General features: G+C 42.9%; 2 protein-coding genes across 4 annotated transcripts; both read right to left on the bottom strand.

Moving 5' to 3' along the window:
• Positions 1-5: 5 nt before the first annotated feature.
• Positions 6-27726, bottom strand: POLB (DNA polymerase beta). Of its 3 annotated transcripts, none has more exons than XM_042241515.1 (14): positions 27510-27726; positions 27134-27191; positions 24249-24315; positions 20893-20967; positions 20224-20282; positions 18395-18444; positions 15913-15964; positions 14046-14100; positions 13876-13948; positions 9572-9642; positions 8811-8897; positions 2992-3056; positions 1183-1322; positions 6-507 (listed from the first exon to the last, which is right to left on the bottom strand). In XM_042241515.1, exons 1-14 carry the CDS (start codon positions 27568-27570, stop codon positions 449-451), a joined length of 972 nt encoding a protein of 323 aa, XP_042097449.1. In that variant the 5' UTR covers positions 27571-27726; the 3' UTR covers positions 6-448. The 3 variants fall into 3 exon arrangements, with proteins under 3 accessions (XP_042097449.1, XP_014960119.2, XP_014960121.2); XM_015104633.3 differs by having other exon boundaries at positions 6-245; XM_015104635.3 differs by lacking the exons at positions 13876-13948; positions 14046-14100; positions 15913-15964 and having other exon boundaries at positions 6-245.
• On the bottom strand, positions 9643-11854 carry LOC114110974 (E3 ubiquitin-protein ligase ZFP91-like). The gene is given in 3 exon segments (XM_042241514.2): positions 9643-10279; positions 10282-11544; positions 11547-11854. Coding segments are annotated over 3 exon segments (1677 nt in total). The 5' UTR covers positions 11836-11854; the 3' UTR covers positions 9643-10154.
• Positions 27727-27989: the final 263 nt, after the last annotated feature.

Raw genomic sequence — 27989 nt, 5'->3', positions numbered from 1 at the left:
GCTGATAATCATACAAGATGTTTTATTGACTACAGTGCAGGTTACGGCATGAAGAAGAAATAGTTACTTAAAAACACCACAGACCCTTACATAGCAAAGCTTAAGAAATAAATTAAGATTCTGATTGGGCTGTGCCGGGGAGGACGGGCCTCACTCGCTTCGGTCCTTGGGCTCACGGTACTTCCACTGGATGTAGTCGAAAATGTCCTTCTCACTGTCCACGGGCAGGGGCTCCCCGGCAACGCCTGCAAGGAGGGCCAAGAGACCTTCCTCATGAGCCAGTTCTGGAGCTCAGTTACAGAGGGGTCAGGATGGAGAGCTGAATAGGACTTGCTTCAGAGGGAAAATAAAATAGTCCACAAGCGACTTAAAAAGACCTCCCTCGAGGGCTTCTGTTCATGCTTTGCCACACACATATCACCAGTGCTACACAGCGAACCTGAATACCTCAACTCTGGCCCTTTGACGTGACCCTAATCCATGACTCTCCTCTCTGCTGGATCTCCCCTGTGCCAGAGAAAAGACTCCAGTGAGTTCCTCTGCAACTCAGCACACGGTCCCTGGACTAGCAATGCAGCAGTCCCGCAAAGCCCACTGAAGTGAAACCTGCATTGAGTGAGGGTCCCATGTAGTCTGTACACCCACTGACACGCGACAAGCACAGCCCTACTTTACAGTTTTAGGACAAAAAGACGAAATCTTCATTCTCCTAGCAGATAACAGTAGACCACATAATAAATAGACTGTGAAATGTTAATAAGATCTATAAAACAGACTATGTAATTCTTACTCTTTAAACTGTGAAAGTTTGGAGTCAAAGCTACCAAGTCTGGCCTGACACTGAAAGGAGCAACACCTGAGTTTTCCTGAAATCTTGGAGGCACATTTAAGAAAACAAAAATCCTTTAGGTCAATAAGAGTTTCTTCTTTTTTTGCTGACCATGGAAGTAGAAAGAATTTAATCCATTTGAACACAGAAAATAACTAAATCTTGTCATCATGAGCTGAGGGCCTGGGAACACCTATGGAGCAAAGCTTTCTCTGTTGCCTGAGGGACTAACAATTCTAAAGAAACTACAATTAACTGCCATGGTTACTTAAAGGCTCTTAGAAAAACCAAAGTTGCTAAACCAAAATATCCCGATGACTGGGATTATCTCCGATGCAGACACAAATACTCACCAGTGACACCCAAGGGACGGATTGTGTATTCATTGATTGTGAAGCCTTTTTCTAGGGCATGAGCTCGCATATTCTTATTGAAAATATCACTCCCGGTGAAATAGAGGACACCGCAGTAATACTGGTCCTTGGGTATCAACCTAAACAAAAGAAACAAGCGAGCAATCCTTTACTATGCATTTCAAACTTCGCAAAAATAGGACTCATAATCAGGAAGGCATAATACAAGCCTGTGCAGTCCAATAACCTAAAGAGACCCCCATCACTAGGACCATTCAAATGTCCTCAACCGTGCAGTTAGTTCAGGCTTCAGTAAACCACACTCTGCAAGGGGTGTGGACAAACCCAAAGATGGTCTCAGGACCACCTTCCCCAGCGGGATCCACCTCATGCTGTGGCAGGCACCTTGAAAGTGAAAATGAGCGTGAAGTCGCTCAGTCATGTCCGACTCTTTGCAACCCGTGGACTGTAGCCCACCAAGCTCCTCCGTCCATGGGATTCTCCAGGTAAGAATACTGGAGTGGGTTGCCATTTCCTTCTCCAGAGGATCTTCCCAACCCAGGGATCGAACCCAGGTCTCCCACATTGCAGGCAGACGCTTTACCTTCTGCACCACTAGGGCCAAGTACTAACATCAAAGATTTCAAGGGAGGAAAGAAAGCCAGGTTGAAAGAAGGGAGAGGAGGTGGGAGAGGTGAGGTGAAAGGGGTGGCCTTACAGACGTCTCCTGCCACCTACAGATACCCAGGTGTTATGGGACTTTTCCCTGGGCCTCCAGAGAAGGGAGGACTGGAACTCGCCCCTACCAGAAATCAGACCAGACCAGAACCAGAATTCAAGTTCTCTGCCAAGAGGAGGTGATCAGTCTCCAATCCTCAGCTCTGGCTGAGGGCCTTTCAACCAGATTCCTGCAACCAAGACCAGGGGACCAGAAAAACAGGCAAGGATAGGAAGGGTTAAGCAGAGGAAAGAGAGAGGGAAGGGGAGAGAGGTCAATGAATCTCTTGTTCCTTACCGGTCAGGGCACTCTGGCCAGTTGTCCGCGTCAGGAGGAGACCAGGGACCAAAGGGTCCCAGTTGCGGACGCTGGGTCTGGTCCATTGGCAGGCAAGCTGGCCCGAGCACCCCGAGTGGTCAGGATGTCAGTCTCAGCGGAGAAGAGTCCCACCAGAGTCACCATTTGTTTCAGGAAGGCTGACCCCTTCCAGGGCCCGAAACTGGGCTCTTGTCTAACACTCGGAAATGAACTGCCCGAGGAGACACATGCGCGGACAAAGCAAGAGATTTTCTGGGGAAAGGGCACCCGGGTGGAGAGCAGTAGGGTATGGGAACCCAAGAGAACTGCTCTTCTCTTGATAAGGAAGGCACCTTATGAAGAGGCAAATCCAGAGATAATAAAGCAGATTCTGTCGATAGTGTTACTTTTTACATACTTTCAGGCCAAAAAGTGTCTATTGCAAGGACATAGGGCACTTCAGGGGCTTCCCAGGGGGCACTAGTGGTCAAGAATCCACCTGTCAATGCAGGAGAAGTAAGAAACGGGGTCAGGAAGATGCCCTGGAGAAGGAAACGGCAACCCACTCCAGTATTCTTGCCTGGAGAATCCCATGGACAGAGGAGCCTGGCGGGCTACAGTCCACAGGGCCACAAAGAGTTGGACATGACTGAAATGACTTAGCAGTAGCATGGGTCTGCAGAATGAAAAGGGATCCTGGATATTTATGTAAATTCCAAGATATACCCAGGGGGAGGGGTGGGGGGGAGGAGAAAAGAAAGGAGAATAGGTCAGCAACAAATTTTGAACAATACCTGATATCAATTCTCCTGTGTGGATATTCCTTTTCATCGTTTTTCCTGGGAAGCTGACAAACACCCTAAAATGGATTTTAAAATGTTTAAAGATTTTTTTTAAGAATTTCAGGCTTAATTCTAATCAAATATTGTTAAGTGTGAAGTTACCTCTGCTTTAAACGGAGGTGGTTTTAGCCTATGAAAACCTGTAACGTAACTTTTCTCCGTTCTATGTCATCACCCCCTGTACTGTAATACTTCGTGATTACTAGAGAACCACAGGGAGCAGCAGATGATGAGCCATCTGGCTTTTTTGTGACTCTGAACAAGAAAATAATCAAGGAAAGCACGAAAGACAGACCAGAACAAACAGAAACAAGCAACTTGGAAGAAAAAATGATTATTTAGGAAGACAAACACACCCACAAAAGCTACCAGTAATCTTCTCAGATTATAGATATTTTATCCATGATACAAGGACAGAATGCTACAGAAAAAGAAAACTCTAGGAAAGGATTTAAATCAAAATAAAAAATATTATAGAAAAATTGGAAGTTGGAGATATCATCCAGAAATTAGAGAAGACAGAGAGAGTACAATTAAGAAAAAAATTAAAAGATAGAGGACTGTTTTATTCCTTCTCTATGGGGGAGTTTCCTTATACTTCGGTAGTTTTTAAACAACAATTATCAAGGTCTGTTTTGTTATCTTTTCCTTTTCCAGAAAAAATGGGGAAAGTTTATGGGCTGGGCAACAACCCATATGTAAAATATGTAAAAAAGAAAAACATTGCCATTTTTCAAAGTTAAAGCTTCAAACGCCACATTCCGAGAAAAATACACAAGTTACAAGCTTCCAGTTCTGAAGGGCAGTCCAGCTGGTACACACATCACTAAAAGCCGTCCGTTTCACTCAGCAACACAGAAGAATCAAAATCTAAAATGGTTATTTTCTTTAGCAACTCCTCTGGCTGAGAGATTAACGAATCCTGTCTATCTTCAAATATGAAACCTACCTTCTCAGGCACTAACACTTACAACTCAGATGGAATTCCCATGAGGTACTACCTTGCTGACATGGAGGTCTGAGTACCATGGGCAATGGTCTTGCTGTCTGTCACACCAGTAACAGGATTCCAACTGATGGGTTTGTTCCTTTCCTCAAGGCTAAATTTCATTTCCTGAACTTTTTCTGAAGTGCTGGTGTTAAAGAATTTCTCTGTATCACTGTAAAGTCTGTATTAGAGTGAGTGGATTAGTTTTGTTTGGCATTTCAATGAGGTAGCTTTATGCTGACTCTGAAATAAAGCCTCCTCCATTCCTCTCGTGTGGCCGAGGTTTCTCCTATCAGAAAATCATCTTCTGAGGCCAAACCTGCACAAAAACGCTAAGATATGAGTGGTACTCATCTATATAAAAAGGTATCTAAATGCAAAAGAAATTGGTTTTTCTTCCAAATGTTATTATATTCACAGGAAGAATAGTTGAATTAACGAAAGACCATGAGTCCACAAGAAGATCTGGAATAACCCTGACTTTCCTAAGGTTTCGTTACTATTAATTTAAAGGAATTCATGTTTTAAAGATAACTTTGAAAACATAGAGAAGATTGTATCTTTCAAACTATTTAGTCAGTGATTACAGCAACAAGATATTCTGAAATCAACTGGATTGATATAGAGTGGAGTTTATTCTACTTCATAAGCTGAATTCATTTTGCAACCAATTTCCTTTCAGAAACCCAGAGATCTTAAAACTTCTTTGGTGATCTTCACTAATGTTCTGTGCCCAGAGTCCCTGCCCTGACTCCTGCCTGCCATCCTTCCCCCCAGAGATCTGCTGGGCTAACTCCCTCACCTCAAGCCTCTCCCTGGGTGTCATCTCAGTAAGGTCATCTTATTTAATACCTTCTCCTGAACTCCCTAGATGGTGCTAGCAGTAAAGAACCTGCCTGCCAATGCAGGAGGTGTAAGACACCTGGGTTTGATCCCTGGGTTAGGAAGATCCCCTGGAGGAGGACAGGGCAACCCACTCCAGTATTCTTGCCTGAAGAATCCCATGGAGAGAGGGGCCTGGTGGGCTACAGTCCACGGGGTTGCAAAGAGTCTGACACGACTGAAGTGACTGAGCACACATTTATTATCTTAACCTACCGTGCAACTCACCTACTTAATATACTCACTGTGGACAAGCAGTCCCTTCCACGCCCGTCAAATAAAAGTAGCACTCAAATTCACTGATCTATCCCTTGCTCCTGGGGCAGAGCCTAGAACACTGTGATGCTACACACTCTGTTTGGTGAACCGACTGAATACAGCCTCTCGTCTGACCGATAGCCCTTCTCCCCACTTTGTTTTTTCACAGCACCACCCTCTGTCCATCCCTTCTTCTGTTCCCCAATGTTATACCTTCTAGACTACTGCCTTCCTTTCATCGATCTATTTCCAAACAGAAACAAACTATTTTTATATTATTATATGTTATCCTAGTATAACAGTCTGCATAACTCTTCAAAGATTCAGTATCTTCAAAAGATATTGGTACAGATGCTTCAAAGTTTCCACATACATGGCCTGAATATCACCTGTGTGCAGAGTCCTTTGACAGAGGGCAAAGATATAATTTTATAGATAAGAAAATTAAAGCCTTACAGGAGTAAAGCAATTTGCCAACATTGGGCAAAGAACTGGCAATGGAGCTCAGACCTTACAACCTCTGTACCCAGATCTACTGACTGCAAGGCAGCACGCTCACACCCACCCCCATCTTGGCCACCAGATACAAACCACTTCTTACTGCCTCCACAACAAAACGAGTTCAAAGTTGACCGGGAGTGCTTCTCATCCTAACAAATATGAATGACAAATGTCAAGACAGCAGGCTCACACGTAGCCTTTTCTAAGCTTCAGTAAATACAGGAAGCACATGTCCACTGCCTGAACTTTATACACAAACCCACTTAGATGGACGCTTATGTCACAACAAAAAGGCCTTAGTCTCTTGATCTTACAGTCATTAAAGTCTTCTATACTTTAAAAGCAAACAAAAAAATAGAACTGTTTTCTTATTTCTCAACCTGTTTTCTTCTGGGAATCGGTTTGGGAGGATTCCCTTTCTGGCAAGATCTGTACATGTGCTGCCAGGTATATACGAGGACAGGAAGGCAAGAGAGAGCCAAGATTCCCACCGCTCCAGCCCATACCCCAGGATGGTGGAGTGGCCCTGCCTCTCACACAGCACAGGTTCTGTAAAGGCTGACCTGGCTAACCCTGCAGCAGCACTGGGGTTTGGCTGCCCATGACCTTACTAGCAAAGGATTCTCTTTGAGAAGCTAGGAATTCCACTACCGCCAGCAACTCTCAGCATTCGTGTACTTGGCTGCCCACCTCCCTTCACAGGTTACACCCAGCCCGCCAGCTTGTAATTTGTCCTTGTATTCTTGCTAGCCGGATTACTACAGCCTCTGCTGGTCTTCCCTCTGGGTCTCTTTGGGCACAGCAGAATGCTGTTCAGACTGTAAAAAAAAGCTTCTGCTTTCTTTACTGAAATAAACACCTTCCTGGTGGCTAATTCTGAAAACAGCTGGTGCAGTTCCCCAGGAGATAGCTCACTGCCTTTCACAAACCTGACTATTGCAGGAAGCCACTTAGGCCACAAGAGTTCCCCGAATATGCGCAGGCATACCAGGACACTTTCTTACTACTTAAAAACAAAACAAAAAACCCCAAACTTGTCCAGCACATATTATTTTTAGAATTTTATCTGACTGAATGTTCTTTAAATATAAGATTTGTGCACATTCATTTTGAGGGAATTAAAGACAAGCCAAATCCCAAAGAATGTTCATAGGGCACATACAAACCCTATTTTTATTAATATCTTGGGCGCATACACTTTTGGACACAGAGTTAAAAGCTCAAAACCTGACAGACTCAGGAGAATCGATAAAAATTTAATTCCCTAAAACTGATTGGGATTTTTATTTTTACCTTTCCAAAAGTTCTTTTGAAAATATTGATAAAGTGTGGCCAACTTAGACAATGCACTCTCATAGCCCATTAAAATCACACGAACTTAACATTTTCTGCACATGTGATTAAATTACACAAGATGGACCATTTTTAAGCATGTAGTTCAACAGCACAGAGCACATTCACACAGTGTAACCATCACCACCATTCATCTCCAGAACTGTATCATTGTCTGCAGCTGACACTGTCCCCACTGAGCACTCCCTCCCACCTCCCTGCCACCCTGCCCAGGCCCTGGCAACCACGGTCTAGTTTCTAAATGACGTGGCGTTTCAATTTTCTGTCTCAACCACCTTCGACTTTCAGCTAAGACTGTCGAATCTAAACAGAGACTCTTGTTAACTTTAGCCTAATCCACACTCCAGAAGCACAGGCTCTTTCCTTTCAGTTGCATAGCTCACAAAAAAGGGAGCATGGAGAAGACAGGGTCCACATGCCATATTTAAGGGAGCAGTAGACAAAGGTGGTTTGTCACCTTAGCCCTAAGATTTCTCCCTGCCTCCCGTTTCTACACAGGACCATTTATTAATCTGGTTTTGATCCGTCAGCCATCTGTCTTGAGTCCTTGAGTCTTAATTCCCCAGGAAGGCCACAGGACCTCAACGGTCTGTGGCAGCGGGTTTCTCCGTGATGCTCTGCAGGCGCTGCTCCCCACCTATCATCTCACACCGCATGGCTCTTTCCCTGGACGTTCCATCACTGACCCTAATGCCTTTTTTCTTTCGTGCTGTCACACATAATACTCTTCAGACAATTCTAATCTCAATTATTAATACATTCTGAGTCAAAGAATATTTGCTATTTTAGGGAAAAAACATAATGTGTCAAAGTCATTATGGATATTTTAAAAAGAGCAGATTATGCCTAATTACCTATTCCATTATCTTGATGAGGGTGAAAGAAGAGAGTGAAAAAGCTGGCTTAAGAATCAATATTCAAAAAACTAAGATCATGGCATCTGGTCCCATCACTTCATGGCAAACAGACGAGGAAAAAGTGGAAAAAGTGGCAGATACTATGTTCTTGGGCTCCAAAATCACTGTGGATGGTGGCTGCAGCCATGAAATTAAAAGATGCTTGCTCCTTGGAAGAAAAAGCTATGACAAACCTAGACACTATATTAAAAAGCTGAGACATTACTTTGCTGACAAAGGTCCATATAGTTAAAGTCATGGCTTTTTCCAGTAGCCATGTACGGATTTGAGAATTGGACCATAAAGAAGGCTGAGCACTGAAGAACTGATGCTTTCTAACTGTGGTGCTGGAGAAGACTCTTGAAAGTCCCTTGGACAGCAAGGAGATCCAACCAGTCCATCCTAAAGGAAATCAACCCTGAATACTCTTTGAAAGGACTTGTGTTGAAGCTGAAGCTCCAATGCTTTGGCCACCTGATGCGAAGACCCGACTCACTGGAAAACATCCTGATGCTGGGAAAGATTGAAGGCAGGAGGAGAAGAGGGTGACAGAGGATGAGATGGTTGGATGGTATCAATGACTCAATGGACATGATTTTGAGCAAAATATGGGAGATATCTGGTATGCCGCAGACCATAGGGCTTCAAAGAGTCACAACTTAGTGACTGAACAACCACCACCACCACCTATTCCAATGGCACAGATTATTTACAAGTGGGGAATTTTGAACAGACTCTTTATTAAAACATTCTCAGATTAGAGAATATATCCCCTCCAAGGTCCAGAATGTCCTATTTACTGACGGACACTAAGCTACAGTGAGGTCACACTCAGAACAGTTACTGGTCACCACACTTGTTCTTCAAATGTGTTAACTCAAGCGAGTACTCACCATGAACTTTGTTTCACCCTTTGACAGAGTGTCTGTAATAAAACGGACCTTTTGTAACTGCTCCACAACACGATGTAACAGTTTGGGCTGTAGAATCATAATCAGAGATAAGAAAAAAAAAAAAAAGCAATTACCCTGTTAGAACAAGAAAGTGTTTTTAACATGAGTTTCCGATGCTCTCTGCATAAATGCCTAGTTTTCCTATGCTCTGACAACTTTTTCTTCTAACAGAAAATTCCCCTTATCAAATGAAACCACTGCTTTTCACGAATCCCGTGACACCTCCAAACAGACATCATTTGTCTTTACCTGTTTCATAAAAAAAAAAAGTTACCTGCTTATCTTTAAAAGGTATATATTCCAAAATAAAAAACATTTGCCTTCATGGGTCTTCTAATAGAGGTAAAGTTTCTTAATACAATATTTTAAATAGCAAAATACTTCTATGTTAAAGCCTGAATATTTTACTGGATATTTCTAGAGTATCTATGCTAGGCAATCAATAATTCTGGAAGTATCTTACTACATTTCATCTTCAAATCTTAGGCTGTTCTGTCAGTTCTCTGTGGAAAAACAATATGCATTCCTTTCAACAACTTACTTTTCGTCTTTCACAGAATTCAATCAGCACAAAATGATTCAACTGACTTTCAGAAAAATTAAAACAAAAACTCATTCTGAAAATATCCAACTATCTCTTAGAAAATGATATTCATTGCTGTGTTAAGACTGATCACCTTTGCCTATAAGTTCAGAGGTACCTGTTTTGCTGACTCAGAGGTAAAGCTTGGATGGGTGAGAAGGACATCCATGTCACCACTGGACTCTGCACCTATAACAGCAAAAATCATGTATGGAGTTCCCCTTGTAAATGTAGCAGTGAGGCAAATATTGAACTGAGGTGATGACACGTAAGAAGAGCCTTAACTTATTGCCTAACTTTCTATTTCACTGTTTCACATTCAGAATTAGTTAAAAGACGTCAACTTCCTGTCCAAGTATTCAGGTTTATTGATGTAAACAACAGAATCTCAGATAACAACAGTAACTAACATTAGATATGCACTGTATAAAATTAGTTATAAGTTATTAAAAATGGAGCTAAGAGATTACTCAATAATGATAAAAACAATATTTAAATATAGCTTTAAAATACATCTATGAACACTAAATGTCTAAGACTCTCAAATAATAATATAACCCTGTATTAATCAGAAAATTCACTTCAATTCTTTTTTTTATTTATTTTTTATTTTTTAGATTTTAAATGCTTTAAATTTTTTTTGTCCTTTTTGTCTTTTAAATACAAAGTCTGAGCCGTCCCAGCGCCCGGTCTGCCCCTGGCTATGGCCCCGCTGAGTCCGAGTCTTCGATCAGGACCTCTGCGGTAGCACCGAGGATGTCCGAGTTCATGACCACCCCATCCGCGCCCGTGCCGCCCCCGCCGCCCACGAAGAGCTTGCCGTCGTCACCAGGCTCACCCGCTCAGGCCCGCCACAGAAGGCCTTGGACACGCCCTCGGCTTCCAGCAGCAGGCACTCTCCGGGGACGGGGTTGCCCAGGGGCTCGGGAAGCAGTGGCAGGCCCTGGCCGCTGGCGGGCGGGCTGAGGGCCTCGGGGCTTGTGCCCAGGATGTCTGTGCTGGTGATGAGCGCGCCGGCGTTGGCGGCCAGGGCCTCGGCGATCAGCACCTCGGGGTGGCTCTTCGCTTTGTGCGCCACCACGCTGTCCTTCTTCTCAAACTTCTTGCTGCAGATGTTGCAGGAGAACTGGTAGGAGTCTGCGTCGTGCTTCTTCCTGTGCCAGTTAAGGGACGCCTTCTGCCGGCACGTGAACCCACAGATCTCGCATTGGAGCGGCTTCTCGCCGCTGTGGATCCTCCGGTGCACCGCCAGGTTGTGGGAGCTCTTGAAGGCTCGAGCACAATATTCACAGATGTAATCTCTCTGGTCTGTATGTTTGGCATGTCGGAGAAGTTGCTTCTGGAGCCTGAAGAGTCGTCCACAGGAGGGATGGGGACATACATATTTCTTCTTCAGCAAATGCTGGTATTTAATGTGATGCTGCAGGTAGCGAGGGTGAGCAAGGACGGTCCCGCAGCCTTCCATCTCACAGTGGACGTACTGGATGGGGGGCTTCTTTCTCCTTTTGGGTAATCGTGGGCTTTTGTCATCTTTCCGCCTTCTTCCCCTCTTCCTAGGAGGATCCTCGTCTTCCCTGATTTCATTCTCTTCTTCTTTCACCTCTACCTCGACTTCCACTTTTATTTCCTTCTCTTTCTCTTCTTTCACCTTCCCTGATTTTCTCCGTGGCTTTGGGGTTTCCCTTTCTAAGTGGGGTTTGTAGGTCTCATCTCTTGGATCATCTTTGAATGGTATTTCTTCTTCACTGATCAACATCTCTTCCTCCTCCTCCTCTTCCTCATCACTAATGCCACCTGGAGACTGATGCTCTTCTGCATCATAATCAAGCTGATCTGTGTTTGGCTCTGACTTGCAGATGAGCTGCAGGGAACCCGTTTTGGACCGAGAGCTGCGGGTGTTCTCCGCGTCGCGATGCCGAGAGACGGATGTGCGGCTGCTGCCGCGCCAGCCCCGGCTAGGCCGAGCTGCTGCCGCGGGAGGTTCCTGAGCTAGGGGAGACTCTTCCTCCTCTTTCTCTTCCTTGGGATCTTTCTCAGTTGATACTTTTTCTATGCATAGCAGGCGCGGGCTCCTCTTGCCCTGGGCCGGGACGGCGGCTTCGCGGCCTGGGCCGGCTGCCCCGGGGCGTCGGCGGGCCTGGCGCTGGGGCTGCTCCTCCGCCGGTGCGGGTACTCGGCCTTCCTCCGACGGGACACGGTGGCGGTGGCGGCCGTGGCGGCACGGCTCCGGTCCTGGCCTCCCCTCAGCACGCAGCTGCTGGGGGGCCCCGCGGGCGGCGCTGCTGCCGCCTCAGAGGGCTGTGGCTGGGGCTCCGCCGCCGCCGGCCCCCCTCCCTGGTCCTGCAGCTCCGGGGGTCGCGGCTCTTCCGTCTCCCCCGGCATCGAGACGCGTCCGCCCCCCCACACCCTGGTCCCGGCGGCAGAAGCGGTGGCGGTGGCGGCCGCGGCGCTGCTCCCCCCGCCCCCCCGGAGCGGCTGGCTCACTCACTCTGCGCCTTCAATTCTTACTAATGCATTCATTTAAAGACTATTGTTAACCATTACTATTATGGTGTCATAGATAAGAATCCTAGACTATCTGAGCAGCTTCCCAGGGAATTCCTGACAGCGTATTACCACTTCCTAACCAGAACTCAGAGGTGGCCATGGATTTAGTCGGACATCTATTCCAAAGTTTATATAAAGTTTTTCTTTCTCAACTTTGTAAGATAATAGGGGTAAACTAGGTTGGATCATAAAGAAGACTGGGCACCAAAGAATTGATGCTTTTGAACCATGGTGTTCGAAAAGACTCTTGAGAATCCCTTGGACTGCAAGGAGATCAAACCAGTCAATCTTAAAGGAAATTAGTCCTGAATATTCATTGGAAAGACTGATGCTGAAGCTGAATCTCCAATACTTTGGCCACCTGATGTGAAGAGCGGACTCATTAGAGAAGATCCTGATGCTGGGAAATATCTAGGGCAGGAGAAGGGGATAGAGAATGAGATAGTTGGATGGCATCACCAAATTCAACGAACGTGAGTTTGAGCAAGCGCCAGGAGATGGTGAAGGACAGGGAAGCCTGATGTGCTACAGTCCATGGGGTCACAGTGAATTAAGACACACTGATCAAAAATAACAATTTCAAATTTTAGGTTACCCTTCCAAAATTTTGGATTGAGTGGTTCTTACTTTGCTCATATTCACATAGTAAATCAAGATGTAAAGAACCTGGCTGTTCTGGTTTTAAACTGGTGTTCCTGAGACATTAAAATTTAATTCATTATAGAAAACTTTGAAAATTAAAGTAAAACAAGAAGCAAAAAACCTGCCCACAGCTTCACTAGCATCTGGCCAGACAACAACTACTAGTATTTAATACACCTAAAATTATGTTATGTGAGTGCTAAGTCACTTCAGTTGTGTCCGACTCCTTGTGACCCTATGGACTGTATGTAGCCTGCCCTTCTCTGTCCATGGGATTCTCCAGAAAAGAATACTAGAGTGGATTGCCATGCCCTCCTCCAGGGGATCTTCCTGACCCAGGGATCAAACCCGTGTTTCTTATGTCTCTTGCACTGGCAGGCAGGTTCTTTATAATAATAAAATTATGTTATAAATTTTATTAAAACTGGTCATCAAAAAAGCCCATGCTGGACTTACTTCCCTAGTGGTCCAGTGGTTAAGAGTTCGCCTGCCAATGCAAGGGACATGGGTTTGATCCTGGTCTGGGAAGATCCCACAGGCCGTAGAACAACTTAGCCTGTGTGCTACAACCACTGAGCCTGCACGCCTAGAGCCTGTGCTCTGGGACAAGAGAAACCACCGCAACAAGAAGCCTGCTCACCACTGGGAGTGGCTGCCACTCACCGCAACTAGCGAAAGCCATGTGCAGCAATGAAGACCCAACGCAGCCCAGAAACCAAAACAGCAGGAAAAAAACCCATCCTATCATAAAATCAGGATGAACTTCCTCTAATTTACTCATGCTGCTGCTGCTGCTGCTGCTAAGTCGCTTCAGTCGTATCCGACTCTATGCGACCCCAGAGACGGCAGCCCACCAGGCTCCCCCTGTCCCTGGGATTCTCCAGGCAAGAACACTGGAGTGGGTTGCCATTTCCTTCTCCAATGCGTCAAAGTGAAAAGTGAAAGTGAAGTCACTCAGTTGTGTCTGACTCTTAGCGACCCCATGGACTGCAGCCCACCAGGCTCCTCCATCTGGGGGATTTTCCAGGCAAGAGTACTGGAGTGGGGTGCCACTGCCTTCTCCAAATTTACTCATATATTCCTCTAATTTACTCATAAACTTAGTTAATACTACAAGGTCTTAGCAAACCTATGAAGTAACACAGGTTACATCTTTTTAATCCATGTTTTTTGCATGCATTAGCCAATTTTAACATCAAGGCATAAATAACCTAAGATTAGGAAGTATGTTACCTCTTCTGAAACTGCCACAGACTGTAGCAATGTATTCAGAATCCACTTTTTTAACTTCACTTAGTACAATATCCTAATAGAAGAAAAATTAAGTTAGTATTCTAAAAATGGCTTTTCACCAAGTGACATTCTCAATTCTAATTAAAGAATATAATTCGGAGCTCTCTTACTTGCATTTGTAACATTTCTTCACGAGGAATTCTTTTCTCAAAGTCCTCAAAATATCTATAAAGACAGAATAAGTAGACAAAAGATTTTTTGTAAAATTTAAATCTTAACATTAAATTGTTTACCTTATTGGGCATCTTTATACAAGCAGATATTTTAAAAATCATGACAAAAATTCATTAAGAGTAAAATTGCGAGGGGTGGGGGGAGGCAGTGTAAGGAAAGGTTTACTCCTTAACTTGGATCAAAACCCATAAGTGTCACACTTACTCATATTGCAGATATTCCATTCAAATTCATTTTAAATAAGCTTCACATTTCAAGAGTAAATACATATATTTTCGTATGGATTCAAGTTAGACAGCTCCCTACCAGCAAATTCAGGGATTGCAATTTACTGCTTTTAAATCCTGAAAAATACTTGTATAAATATTTTAAAATATGATCCTACAATATGGATAAACTGAGACAACATTATGCTAAGTGAAAGTCAGTCACAAAGGCCAAATATTATATTATTTCATTTACATGAAATATCCAGAATAGCCAAATCTATTAGACACACAAAGTAGAACAGTGGTTCCAGGGGCTGGGGGAAGGAAGGGCAGCTAGGGAGAAATGGGGAGTGACCACTAATGGGTTTGGGCTTTTCTGGGGATAATAAAAATGCTCTAAAATTGACTATAGTGATGATTGTACAACTCTGGGAATATACTTCAAAAACTCATTGAATGATACCTTTAAATGGGTAAAGTATATGGTATATGAAATGATATTTCAATAATGTTATTAAAACATTGTTGTTCAGTCACTAAGTTGTGTCCGACTCTTTGCAACCTCATGGACCCCAGGCTCATCTGTCCATGGGATTTTCCAGGCAAAAATAACTGAATGAGTTGGCATTCCAACTGAGTGGGTTACCAACTCCTTCTCCAAGAGATCTTTCCAGACCAGGGATCAAACCCACATCTCCTGCACTGGCAGGCAGATTCTTTATTAAGTAACATCCAAGAATGATAAATAAACTGTTCAAAACCAATTCTCACAACAAGCAAGTTCTTCAGAAGATGTCCATTTACTGTACGTGCAAGGAGAGTGGGAACCACACCATCCTGATGTCTCACTGATTTGAAGTTTTGGAAGGTCAGGATAAATTTTCAAATATTGTGCTAAGGCATCATCAGGCAAGTTCAGAAAGTTATTAGGACTGAATGGCCCACAAGACAATACAAGATCAGAGCAGATACAAGCTTAGGGTAGAGATGGCTAATGTACTATGTGCTATAAATAGCTAGAAAGGGGGGGTTCTGTATTTCACACTTGACAAAGAAATTACCCATGCTGACAGATGACATGTCTACTAGTTATTCCTATTCTGTTATTTAGGTGTTTGGGGTATTTTTCCTATTCCTTTTTTAAACAATTAAGTGTTTCATAGTCATGGCCCATCTTCTCAGGGAGACTAAAATTCTTGAGAGCTACACTGAAGCTGTTTGTACCCTAACCTCTGCTGAGTGCAGTGCTTGCAACAATGCATGCAAGAAACAAACACCCTGACTGACACCCCTCATTCTGTGTATTTTAGGGGGAAGCTCTCAGCCAAAGTCAAGGGAATGAGGGAACCACACACACACACACAATGAGGGAACCAAACACACACACACACACACACACACACACACACACACACACACACACGTGAATGAATACATGGATACCCTCTACAGGAGTATGCAACAACCTTAACGTTTCTGAACAGTAAAATGATTTGTGTTTAGCTAAGTCTGAAGACTTATGGGGTACAGATGAATGGCTATAAATGTTTTTACTTTTACACTTCAAGTGTCAAAAGAAAATTTGCTATCTTACTTTAGCCCAATTCGTTGATGATGGTTCAATTTATCTTCATTTTTTCTGAGATCTGTATAGAAGATAAATAAAGTTAAGGTGCTAATTTCTGGGGAAAAAAACATTTTCCAATTTTTGGGGAAAAAATGCTAAATTCAGTGATCCTTTCTTCAAAGGACTACCTAGAGAAACACTGGAATGACTGTGAGAAGACAATGAAAAAAACTTTCAGATACTAAGGACTTGATAAAGGTGACTTCAAGCCAATGTAGTAAAACCTAACAGTTGATTTCATAATCATTTTTATTTACTGAGTCAAAATTTCAATTATAGTTATACAAAACAGTACATAAAACATACCAAGATCATACAAACTTTCACTGAGTACAGCAAAAAGCAGCCTTGTAAGGACCTTCCATTGTTGTCCAGTCGCTAAGCTGGGTCCAACTCTTTTCAAGGGTTTTCCTGGCAAGAATACTGGAGTGGGTTGCCATTTCTTCCTCCAGGGAATCTTCCTGGACCAGGAATTGAACCCATGTCTCCTGCATTGGCAGGTGGATTCTTTACTGCTAAGTCACCAGTGGTGGCCACCACCCTTCTAAGGACTTACATTGCTTAATTTATAATTACCAGCAGCCACAGAAATTCATTCATACTGTTCATTTGCTCATTCACCTCTTTCAGTGAGTTAATACTCTTTGTGTACTGATTTGTGCAGCCACTGTGCTAAAAATTCTGTTGAAAGGAGCGGTATTATTGTCATTTTTTCATCAGAAAAACTGTCATGTCTTAAACTGAAAGTGACTCAGATCCACCTGGATGGTCCCTTCGTGGGTACGAGCACAGGCATGAGCCTTGTTAAAGAAATGAGAGGATAAGTATGATTCAGAAGCAATGCCTATGGTCACTCTGGGCTTTCCAGGCGGCTCAGTGGTAAAGAATCTGACTGCCAATGCAGGAAACGGGGGTTCAACCCCTGAGCCCGGAAGATCTCCTGGAGATCTTGGAATGGCTACCCACTCCAGTATTCTTGCCTGTGAAATCCCATGGACAGAGGAGCCCAGGGGGCTACAACACACGAGGTCACAAAGAGTCGGACACAGCTTACCAGCTGAACAACAACAAAATGGCCACCTGATGTTCACAAATTCTCTCTGGAGATACAAAACAGAGAAAGATAAGCATCTTTATGACACATTGAGCATGTAATATTTATTATAGTTTTGTGCACACAAAAAATTAAGTATATGACTGAAAATGCAACAGAAATATTGAGTTTGTTATACATATATAGAGAGATCCAACAGCTATTACATTACGTATCTGTGAACAGTGAAATAATCTAAAACCATCACTGCAGATCCTTGACGCTCCCAAGTGACGCAACTGAATACCTCTGAGGAACAAACTCTTGGCCTTCTTAACCAGTATTTTATTCTGATAAATGATATATGCCACACGCAGAAAAGCACTAACCCTCCATGAGATGCAGGTATAGAACAAGTTCACTCTTAGCTATGAGATTCACACAAATTCTTAACTTAATACTATGACTAATTAGTCATACCTTTTAAGAGTCAGTCATTATTTTTAGGTACCAAGCACTTTGCTAAGTTTTTACAGACAGTACTGCATTAAATCACATGAGATACTATGAAACTATTTTGTAGCTGGGAACCTGGAGCTTCACAGTCATCTAGTCTAAGAAACTGGTGGAAGCTGGATGCAATCCCAGGTCAGTCTCCCAAAATCTCTGTCCACCTCATCATTAGGGTTGCTTATAAATAGTTGAGCCCACAAATATTAATCCCCAAATGCCACAGATGGGCTGTAACGAATCAATATCGTACATACCCTTGAAAGCATGAAGAGACAGATTATGTTTAAAAGATTGCTATATTAGGTTTAAGGAAAATGTCTTACAATTTCTTGACTTCTATTTTTATCACTTCTTTGAAAGCAAAAATTCTTTCAACAAGAATTGCAAGCCCCTTAACAGAATTTTTCTCAATATACATGACTTGGCTTAAAGGCTGAATGTACAGGATTTCAATGGTCTAAAATTTTACTAAAGAAACAAAAGCAATTAAAATCATCTAAAACTCTGCAAGTGAAGTTACCTCTTTAAACCAAGATGCCTCCCCTTGCTCTTCTTGATTTTCTTCTGAATTATAGAACACAGTTAAAATGGGAATATAAACTACACTTCACATCTATTCTTTACTGTATACTTAAAAAGAAAACCTTATCATTCATATCTCCCTGCAGTAGGAAATGACAACCTACTCCAGTATTCTTGCCTGGAAAATTCCATGGACAGAGGGACCTGGCAGGCTGCAGTGCATGAGGCTGCAGAGTCAGACAGGACTGAGGATCCAGCATGCACATCATTCGTGTCTACTAATTGAGAAAGGTTTTTTTTCAAGTTTCAGTTTGTTAGAGCATCACCAGTCCTTCAGGACCATATCTGACCTGAAATTAGTGACCAACTGTTCAGACTCACCTTCTAATGTCTTAATTCCTTCATCTACAAACTTCCTTGCGGCAGATGGACTACAAAGAAAGAAAAACACCATCTCAATATCAAGTGAAACTCAGGATCCTTATAACAAATAACCAGTAATGCTCTCTTGTCAAACATAAAAGTTACTGGTGAGCTAAAAAAGAGCTGCTAAACTGTTGTGTGGTTACTTTGTGAAAGTCGCTCAGTCGTGTCCACCTCTTGGCGACCCCGTGGACTATACAGTCCGTGGAATCCTCCAGGTCAGAATACTGGGGTGGGTAGCCATTCTCTTCTCCAGGGGATCTTCCCAACCCAGGTTTCCCGCATTGTAGGCGGATTTTTTACCAGCTGAGCCACCAGGGAAGCCCAAGAATACTGGAGTAGGTAGCCTATCCTTCTCCAGGGGATCTTCCCAAACCAGGAATTGAATTGGAGTCTCCTGCACTGCAGGCAGATTCTTTACCAGCTGAGCTACCAGGGAAGCCCCAAAGCCCAAAGCGGTTACTTTGGTAATGTTCAAATCCTTGAAGCCTTCATCTAGGAAGACAGTCATGAACTTAGACGTGAAAAAGACGTCCAAGCAGCTAGATGTCATAATGCCTATGTACTTTACCCATAAACCAGACATACAGGCCCTTGAAAACTATTCATTCTTGCAAATGAGATTTAATAAGAGCTTATTATGGGTCAGATCGCAAAGAGTCGGACACGACTGAGTGACTTCACTCCTGTAGGTGCTGAAACTACTGCAGGAATAAGACAAATAAGGGCCCTGCTCTTACCTACTGACACTCCAGTGGGTAGAGAGAGACAATAAATAGATACATAAACAAAGAAAATACCAGGTAGATGAATTAGAACAGGGTACTATGACAGAGTGGCTGGTCTTCTTTAGATTGGGTGATGAGGGAAGGCCTCTCAGATGATAAATAAACTGAGATTTTAATGACAAAGAGCCTTGGTACAGAAACTGTGAGGTACGGAACCTGATAATCACATTGGAAAGGCAACACGGCACAGGAATAATGTATCTGAATTGAAAGCTCAGAGGCCTGGGCCCTGATTCTGACCCTGCCACAGCCATCTCAGTTTCTGTACTCAGCTTTCTTGCCTGGAAAGAGAACGATGTAACAGACGCTCTGTAAAACAAATGCTAACATTTTATATTGATAATTGTTTTGGGGCCCCAAAGAGTTATGCTCCTTTTCTGTATACTAGGTTTAAGAATTTAAAATATTTTAAAATAACTTATCGAAAATGTTGCCATTAAGAAACAATCATCATATACTTATGCCTCAATCTATCAAGACAATAGTTAAGTAAAGTGCTGTAGTCCGAACATTTTGGTGTTAATCTTTACTCTATTGAGTATCAAATTTAAGATAAAGGTGCCTCCATTAAGAAATACTTGACTTCTTGTTCCAAACTCATATGCACTGTGCTATAGGGGAAAAAAAGGCATTTTAAATGTTTAAGATAAATATGACCAGAGAGGCAGAAGAGACATAATTTGGAGGGAGTGATAATACGCCCACAGAACAAGTGCTAACAGAGCTCAGAGGAAGGAAAGAGTATTTCTGGCTGGGGACTCAGCCAGAAACTGGATTCATCAGGGAGCTGACAGGTGCCTTGAATGGCACTCTTAAGAGTCGAGGCAGCAACTGAAGAACCAGCTTCAAACATCTAAAGTATGGAAGGAAGAGCGAAGTACATGGGCAGAGGCACAGAGATGGAAAGACACAGGTTTTAAAGGGAAACAGTGACTTCTTTAGTTCGGTTGACACACAAAAAATTAAACCAACCCTATCTGCTTAAAAAAGAATTCTTACCCAATGCCACTAACTCGAGTCAGGAAATTGATGGATGAACTCGTATCATCCTGCCGAATCTTTAAGGGAAAAAAAAAAAGTCTAACAATGATTTAGGAATGCTTTGAAGACTCAAACAATCTTACTAGAAATACACTAGTCTGCTAAGAGACTTATTAAGGGCCATTACATTTGCCTGGATAACCCATGCAGAAGTATTCATGTAATAACCTCAGGGGTTACAAGTGAGTAAGAAAGCAGATGAAGATGGCTCATTTCTCATTCATCCAATATTTTTTAAAGGCTTATTCATAAAAGTCCAGAAGTGATACAATTACTATCATCAGAATAAAATAAAACCATAAAAACGGCTTGGGAGGATTTAAGGATAAAAACTCTAAAAGATAATAATCACTTAGTTTAAGTTTATATCTCCCTTCTAACTGGTAATGAAAATAAAGAAATAATCCTATTATAGAGGCTAACAGTCTCTTAAATGTCACATAAAATAAGTGAACATTTTAGAGGGGCGATATTTAAAATTTAAAATACAGGACACTTAGAGAGCCATAAACTGCTCCTTCCTTAACCTACTGAGTCTCATGGAGGGGGATGATATCACCTACTCTGTAATGGTGCTACTCGATAGCTGTCCTAATTATCAAATAAACAAATAAGTAAAAATTTTACCTTCTCCAGTTTACGCAATTTTCCAGTAGCTAAAAACTCATCAATTTTTTCAGCAATTTTTGTTCCTACTCCAGGCTACATAGAAAATAAAAAACACAATAGTCACATAAATATAATGCTTACCAAATCACTAGAAGATAAAGTAAAAAATGAGAAATGAAAAAACAATGACCATTACATGATCATTGTCCAAAGGACACAGGTAACTGAGCACCAGTAAAAAAATATATTCTCCCAAAGACAAAGTGCTTAAATGACTGCCAAATGAAAAGCCCTAATAAGACAATTTTAAATGACTCTTGCTTTTTAAAAAATTAACTTTTGTTGTAGAAAAATTAGAAACTACAGAGCTGAATAAAGAAAAATATTAGCATCATTTGTTAATTTCATCACTCTGAAAATTAAAATAAACTATAATCTTGCCACTTAACATCTGCTATATGCTGACTTTTTTGCAATCAGTATATACACATACATACACATACATAGACATGCAAAGTTACCTGTGTATGTATATATACAAGCGTATATATATGTGTGTATATATACCTACTTTTCTTACAAAAATAGAATCACACTGCTTTGTAAAGTGCTTTGACTTGAAACTACATCATGAACAAATTCACGTGCCAATAAATAAGTATAACTACAACCACTTTAAGGACTTCATAGTGTTTCACTGTATGAACATATCAGAATTTACTTAAAAATGCCCTATAGGAGAACATTTGGACGGTTCCAATTTCTGATATTGTAACAATGCTGTTGTGGACTTTCCTCTGGAACAGAGGAAGCTTTCTCAAGCTTCTGCATACCCCAGCACAACCTGGGGACGGTGTTAAAACACAGCATGCCATGTCCTGCCCTAGAGTTTCTGATGCAACAGACTGCATTTCTAACAAGTTCCCAGGCAATGCAGAGGCTGCTGGTCTGGCTACCACACTTTGAGAACCAGTGCTGTAAACTGCACAGGCCAGTGTGACAGTGACCAGCTCCATGTGACTACCTAAGTGCACATTAATCAAAACTATAAATTCCTCAGTCATATTAGCCACATTTTAAGAGCTCACTGGGCTTCCCTGGTGGCACAGTGGCAAGGAATCTGCCTGCCAATGCAGGAGTCGCAAGTTCAATTCCTGGGCCGGGAAGATCCCCTAGAGAAGGAAATGGCAACCTACTCCAGTATTGTCGCCTGGAAAATTCCATGGGGAAAGGAGCCTGGTGGGCTACAGTCTATGGGGTCACAAAGAGTTGGACACAACTTACCGACTCAACAGCAATGAGAGCTCACTAGTTAAATGTGACTCATGTTCAGTAAATATATACTGCACAGCACTGCTCTAGAATATAAGCCCTAAGACAGCAGAGATTCTATCTTTTCACTGCTTTAGCACCTGGATGAATACCTGACATACAGATGCTCAAAATTTATGAGCTAGTGAATCCTTGTATAAATATCTCTCTACTGGTTTCCTCAGGATGAACTGCTCAAAGTGGAACTGCTGGGACAAAACACACACACATTTTGCCAACATTCTGCCTCATTATCCTTCAGAAAAGCTATAAATAACCAACACTTCGATCAGCAATAAATGAGTGTCTTTCTCCGCACACTGTTGTCCACACTGTGTATCTGCTAATTTGGTGGGCACTATATAATTGAATTTGCAACTTTGATGTACTAGTGACATTGAACTTTTCTTCATGTTTATTGGTCCTTTTTAGTTAAATGTTCAACAAATATAACATGTGCCAGTTATTTCCTACTCTTAGCCTGAAATTCACCCTTCTATATTCTTAACTGATTTAATGTTTAAATAAGTGTCCAAAGACCACTGAACGCATAGTCAAGCTCTGAAAATAGCAAATATAGGTAGGAGTGAATAAAAGAAGCAGAACAAAAAGGGGAAACTGCTTGCGTTTCTCATCTCCTAAAGCAAAAGATACATACAGATCTGAAGCAATTTTGGCCTAAGCTACTTTCTAAACCTAACGTTAAGGAACAAAAGGCAAAACTCTCATTCTGGAAATTTCAAGTTTCTAGATTACTGAGAAGCACTCACATGCGCCAGAGAGTAGGTCTGTGCTTTTTAAATTAACAGTGAAAATCCAGTCTTATGCAAAAGGAATTTTGGATATTTCTACATTTTTGTTAGAGATATACCGTGAGCTCAGATTTGAGATGAGATCCATCAAACTTGTCAAAAGTTTGCCTCCAACAAATGAGCAGGCTATCTGCAATTACCATAAAGAAAGAAATTCAAAGTGATAAAAGGAAAGCACAAGTGGTAAAACTGAGTCAGTTCACCAAGAGAGAAACTCAGAATTAAAGTCCAAGGTATTTAAAACGTGTTAGGCTAGTCTCTGTGGGGAGGATTTACTGAAGTTGAGAACTGTTAGCGGCACAAAGGATTTAAAACCCCCGAGTGTAACTTGTGAGTAACACACAAAAGGTGAACGTGTGACACGTAATTAATGTGGGTCTGTCACTCAACCATAAGATGTATAAGATTGATGCTAATATTATAACTCTGAAAAGTGAAAACAGAAGAGCAGTTATAGGTCACACTCTACAGGCTCTCATGAGAAAATTAAGGACAGTCAGATACTAATACCTAAATTCTAGAGGGCTCTCGTGAGACCTACACAGGTAGGTAAAGAATAAAAGAAGGTGGCAACTATCAGAACCTCGACTTCTCAAAAAGTCATGTCAGTTTGGCATTTTTAACAACAAATGCATAAGATATGGTCCTTAATATTGAGTAACTTACAATCTTTTATCAATACGAAGACTTCCCTAAGATACTGTTAGCGAGTGATGTTCATGCAAATTACCAAGAGATGCAGGTAAACCTCTAGAAACCGTGACACTACCAGCTTACAGGGTTTCATGGAAATTACAGAGAACAGGGCTAAACGTCATACTATGCAAAGGGGCTTAATCATGAGCTTATTATTAGTAAGTAAGATCTCCTTGGGAAGAGTAACTCTAACTCACAGAAATCCCTACACGTGGGCATCAGAAGGAATAGCCACGAGCAGATGTGCTGGCACCAATCTGTCACCACACTCTTCTTAAGGACCAACTCTCAAGCTGGAAATCAATGTGAACATGAACACATGCATACATGGCAAAAGTAAACTGTAATTACATATATTAAAAAAACCTTTTTAACCCACCCCCTTTTCCAATAAACACACTCGGAGTGTGAAAAAGTATGCTGGAGATAGCATTAATATTATTCCAAGAAAGCACTGAAATTTGCCTGTTTGGGTCAAGAGGCAAATTTCGTTTCGTGGGAAACCACCAAACTGGTACGTGTGAACTCTTCGATCAACTTGCTCACTAAACTTACCAGTTTCTTAGCTTCCGCTCCACTCTTTATTTTGTGTGGGTACTTTGCTATCACAGATGCTGCTTTTCTATAAGGGGGGAGAAAAAGGAAAACCAATTAGAAATCCAGTGAGGCAGTTAATTTATCTTATACATACAAGCAAATAAGCAGCTTAAACTTTCACCAAGATAACTAATTTCCCACATCTGTGCAGAACTTAAAAAGCTCAACGAGCTGACAGACCATCCACCTCTCTAACTTTCAGAAGGAAGTATCCTGAAGATCCTCACACTTGAGAGTAACACAAATTAAATCGTATATGTAAAACTAGGGTGATCTAGGAAGCCAGCAGTCTTTCCTTTTGGGGATTAAGTGGAAAATGTCACTGAGCCTTTTTAAAATATCTGTGCTGTCCTGTGCTTAGTTGCTCCGTCGTGTCTGACTCTATACACACATATATACATTTATACGCTGTGTGCAAAGTCACTCAGTTGTGTTCAACTCTTTGCGACCCCATGGACTATAGTCCGCCAGGCTCCTCTGTCCATGGGGATTCTCCAGGCAAGAATACTGGAGTGGGTTGCCATGCCCTGTCCCAGGCGATCTTCTCAACCCAGGTATCGAACCCAGGTCTCCCACACTGCAGGCAGATTCTTTACTGTCTGAGCCACCAGAGGTGAGGCGAAATGAAAGTTACTCAGTTGTGTCCCACTCTTTGCAACCCCATGGACTATACAGTCCATGGAATTCTCTAGGCCAGAAAACTGGAGTGGGTAGCCTCTCCCTTCTCCAGGGGATCTTCCCAACCCAGGGATCAAATCCAGGTCTCCCGCATAGTAGGTGGTTTCTTTACCAGCTGAGCCACCAGGGAAGCCTTTAAAATAGCTAGTTTTTAGAAACTGTTCATAATAATCTTTCATAAAAAAATGTGCAGCTAGTAGTATTCAAACTAATATTCATATGTAGTACATACTAAACTGGCTTATGGATGGTTATTTTTAAATTCATGGCTTAAAGCTGTATCCCCCTGTGTCCAGGTACCAGTTGTTTTTTCACTGCTCTCATTTCAGTTCCACTTAAAGCACTGACTTGGGATCCTTGCCATCTCTACACACACCCCGTTCAGTAACTGGGTGACAGACTGGGTCTACCCTGGGAGCTCTCTGATGGTATCCTGTCTATAATTTCAATGCTAAATGTAGATAAGCACTGATGCCCATACAGAGCAGCGCTTCTAAGTCTGAAGCATAGATACTGGATAGTCTTTGGACCTTCGTTTTTCATTCTATTCTAGCACATGTAACCTTTAGACCTAGATTTCTTCTGACTTCTCTACTAGCATATTACTGATAATGAGACTGGAAAGGTAGGTTGAGTGCAATCTGTGGATGAAATTGTTTCAGCAAAGACAAGTAGTTCCACATAATTGGCCCTATGACACAAAGCCTGAAAGGGAAGAAGGGTTAAATCATGAAAGGCCTTTTGTATGCATGACGCTTTAGGGCTTTATCAAAGGAAAGAGAAAATATTTAATTATTTAATGTGGGAGAATGACAAGACCAGATAACTATTTTTGAAGAGAATACTTTGGCCACATCAAAAGAAATATATATGGGAACTGAGGGGTGGGGAGGAGCCTTCAGGGGTAGTATAAGGCATCACCTGCTTTTCCAGACTTATTTCCCACTCAGACATATCCCGTAAACAAACTGAATTACTGACTCCCTACAAAATGAAATACCCCTCACGTCTTAATGCCCTGGCTCATTTTGTTTCCTTTCTCTAGATTGTTCCTTCTCTCACTTATCTTTTACTTGGGGCTCCTTCAAGACCAAACACCTCCATTCTGAACCTGCTAAGACTCAAACAGAATATAGGGTTGGATACCTAATTTTCAGATCATCAAATGTGTGGACTACAGTATAATTACTTTATCTAGAAATTCACAAGAGGTAAAGAAAGGGAGTGTAAACAGTTTTCAGTTATGTTGAGTGAGAAGGAAAGAAGATGAGTTTAGCTTTGAAAGGGAAGAGACAAAGGTAACATAGGCTTGAAAACCTGGAGAAAATTTCTGCGAACAACAGATCTGGAGTTATGGACTGGTATTCAAAGCCAAGAACGGTAAGACTGCAAACTACAGAAGTGAGAAAAAAGGGCTAAGGGCATTAAAAGGTAAGAAAGAACAAAGTTGTGCCATTGTGGAAGTCAAGGTGAACGTCACCGAGAGTTCAGTAAGATGCGATGTGGGTGAAACAGCAGGAAGGAAATTACAGTGCAATGAGATAAAGAATGGCTGGGGACGCAGAAAACGAGACAAGGAACACAGATTCTTTAAGGTTAACTGTAAAGTGGAGAAAAGAGAAAGGTGCTAGCTAGCTCAAGGGCTGAGGAAAGTGAAGACAACTGCTTTGTTGCTCTTAAGAGTTGAGGGACTGGACAGGCTTCCAGGTTAAGGGTGCAGAAGCAGATGGATGGGGCATTAATGGCTGGGATAAGGGCCCTGGTGAAATGGACAAGGATGGGATCCAAAAGGCGACAGAACACCCACTGACCAACCAGATGGAACACATTCCCTTGGTCCACATCCATTTCACAACACAGGCCTCACTGTCTTTCATCAGGGCCTGAAATCAAACTACATTTTCAGTAATTTACATTTGTTGATGGGGAAAAGTACCTATTAACCTATTTTCAATCAGAACTGGGAACCAATCAAAACGGATCCTACAGAGCTCTCCCAGAAATATGGCAGGAAGGTGCCACCAGAGTCAATACCCTCAGTTCTTGCTTTTTTTTTTTCTTTTCTCCTTCTGCAGATGTTTCAAACATCCACGGGGACCCTCAGCCCCGTCAACTGCCACACATCCCAGAACGCATGCTACCAGAGAGCGCTTGCACCGTCCCACCTGTAGGCATTGTATTTGTGGATAGCCTGGTTCACGTTCTTCTCAAAGTTTGCGAGTTCTGAAAAGGCAACAAGAGGTCTGGGTGAACAAGAGCCACGAGTAAACAAACAAGAACCGAGTTTCCTAGAAGGAGGCATTAACAAACTCTTAAGGCACCAGTGATCCCCCGCGGGCACACCAGGTCAGGCAGCCCAAGCGCACTCGAGGGTCCCCAGCAGCGCTAACAACCGGCCGCCGCCGGCGGAGCGAAGGCCGGCACCGAAGACCTGGCGCTGCGAGCGGCCGACTCCTCCTCGGCTGTCAGGACGGCAGGGAAGGAAGGGAAGGCGGCGGGGAGGCAGCAAAGGAGAAAGACCGCGGCTCCCGCCGGACTAACCTGTGAGCATGTCGGTGATACCCCCGTTGAGAGTCTCCTGCGGCGCCTTCCGTTTGCTCATGGCGGCCCGCGCCCGAGGACCACGGAGAGCTCACGGCCCAGGACAGCACAGCCCCCTCTCCCAGCTCTGAGGAGACGCCGGGACTCGCCGAGGGAGCAGGACCAGCCCAGCGGCAGCAAAGCCACCGCGACCGGCTGAACAATGGCCGCCTCTGACAGGGGGCGCGTCGCGCGGCGCCTGAGTGACGTCATGAGCTGGGGGCGGTGCCAGGGCGGGACTAGAGGCAGCGTCGGAGCCCTATGGGTGGGGGCGGGGGTTAGGGGCGGGGCCAGGGGCGGGGTTTGCACCGCGAGCCAGTAAAAGGAACCTGGAGTGAGCCGGACGAGAGGGAAGCCCGAGCGGAGCTTCGGTGTGGAGGTGGGGATCTGGGTGCCTCGGGATTACAAGCCAGTGGGGTTTTTCTGGGAAGACCTGGATTC

The sequence above is a fragment of the Ovis aries genome, chromosome 26 (genome assembly GCF_016772045.2).
Source record: "Ovis aries strain OAR_USU_Benz2616 breed Rambouillet chromosome 26, ARS-UI_Ramb_v3.0, whole genome shotgun sequence".
In the NCBI taxonomy this organism is placed as follows: Eukaryota; Metazoa; Chordata; class Mammalia; order Artiodactyla; family Bovidae; genus Ovis; species Ovis aries.
The sequence above is the reverse complement of the archived record's forward strand: the minus strand, read 5'-3'. Positions and strand labels throughout refer to the sequence as shown.

Excerpts from the sequence above, each read along its gene's own strand:
- POLB (XM_015104633.3), bottom strand. The coding sequence starts at position 27,570 with ATGAGCAAACGGAAGGCGCCGCAGGAGACTCTCAACGGGGGTATCACC. Across the intron at positions 20,283-20,892 it reads AATTGCGTAAACTGGAGAAG|ATTCGGCAGGATGATACGAG; the intron begins GTAAAATTTTTA and ends TTTCCCTTAAAG. Across the intron at positions 246-1,182 it reads CCGTCCCTTGGGTGTCACTG|GCGTTGCCGGGGAGCCCCTG; the intron begins GTGAGTATTTGT and ends CCCTCCTTGCAG.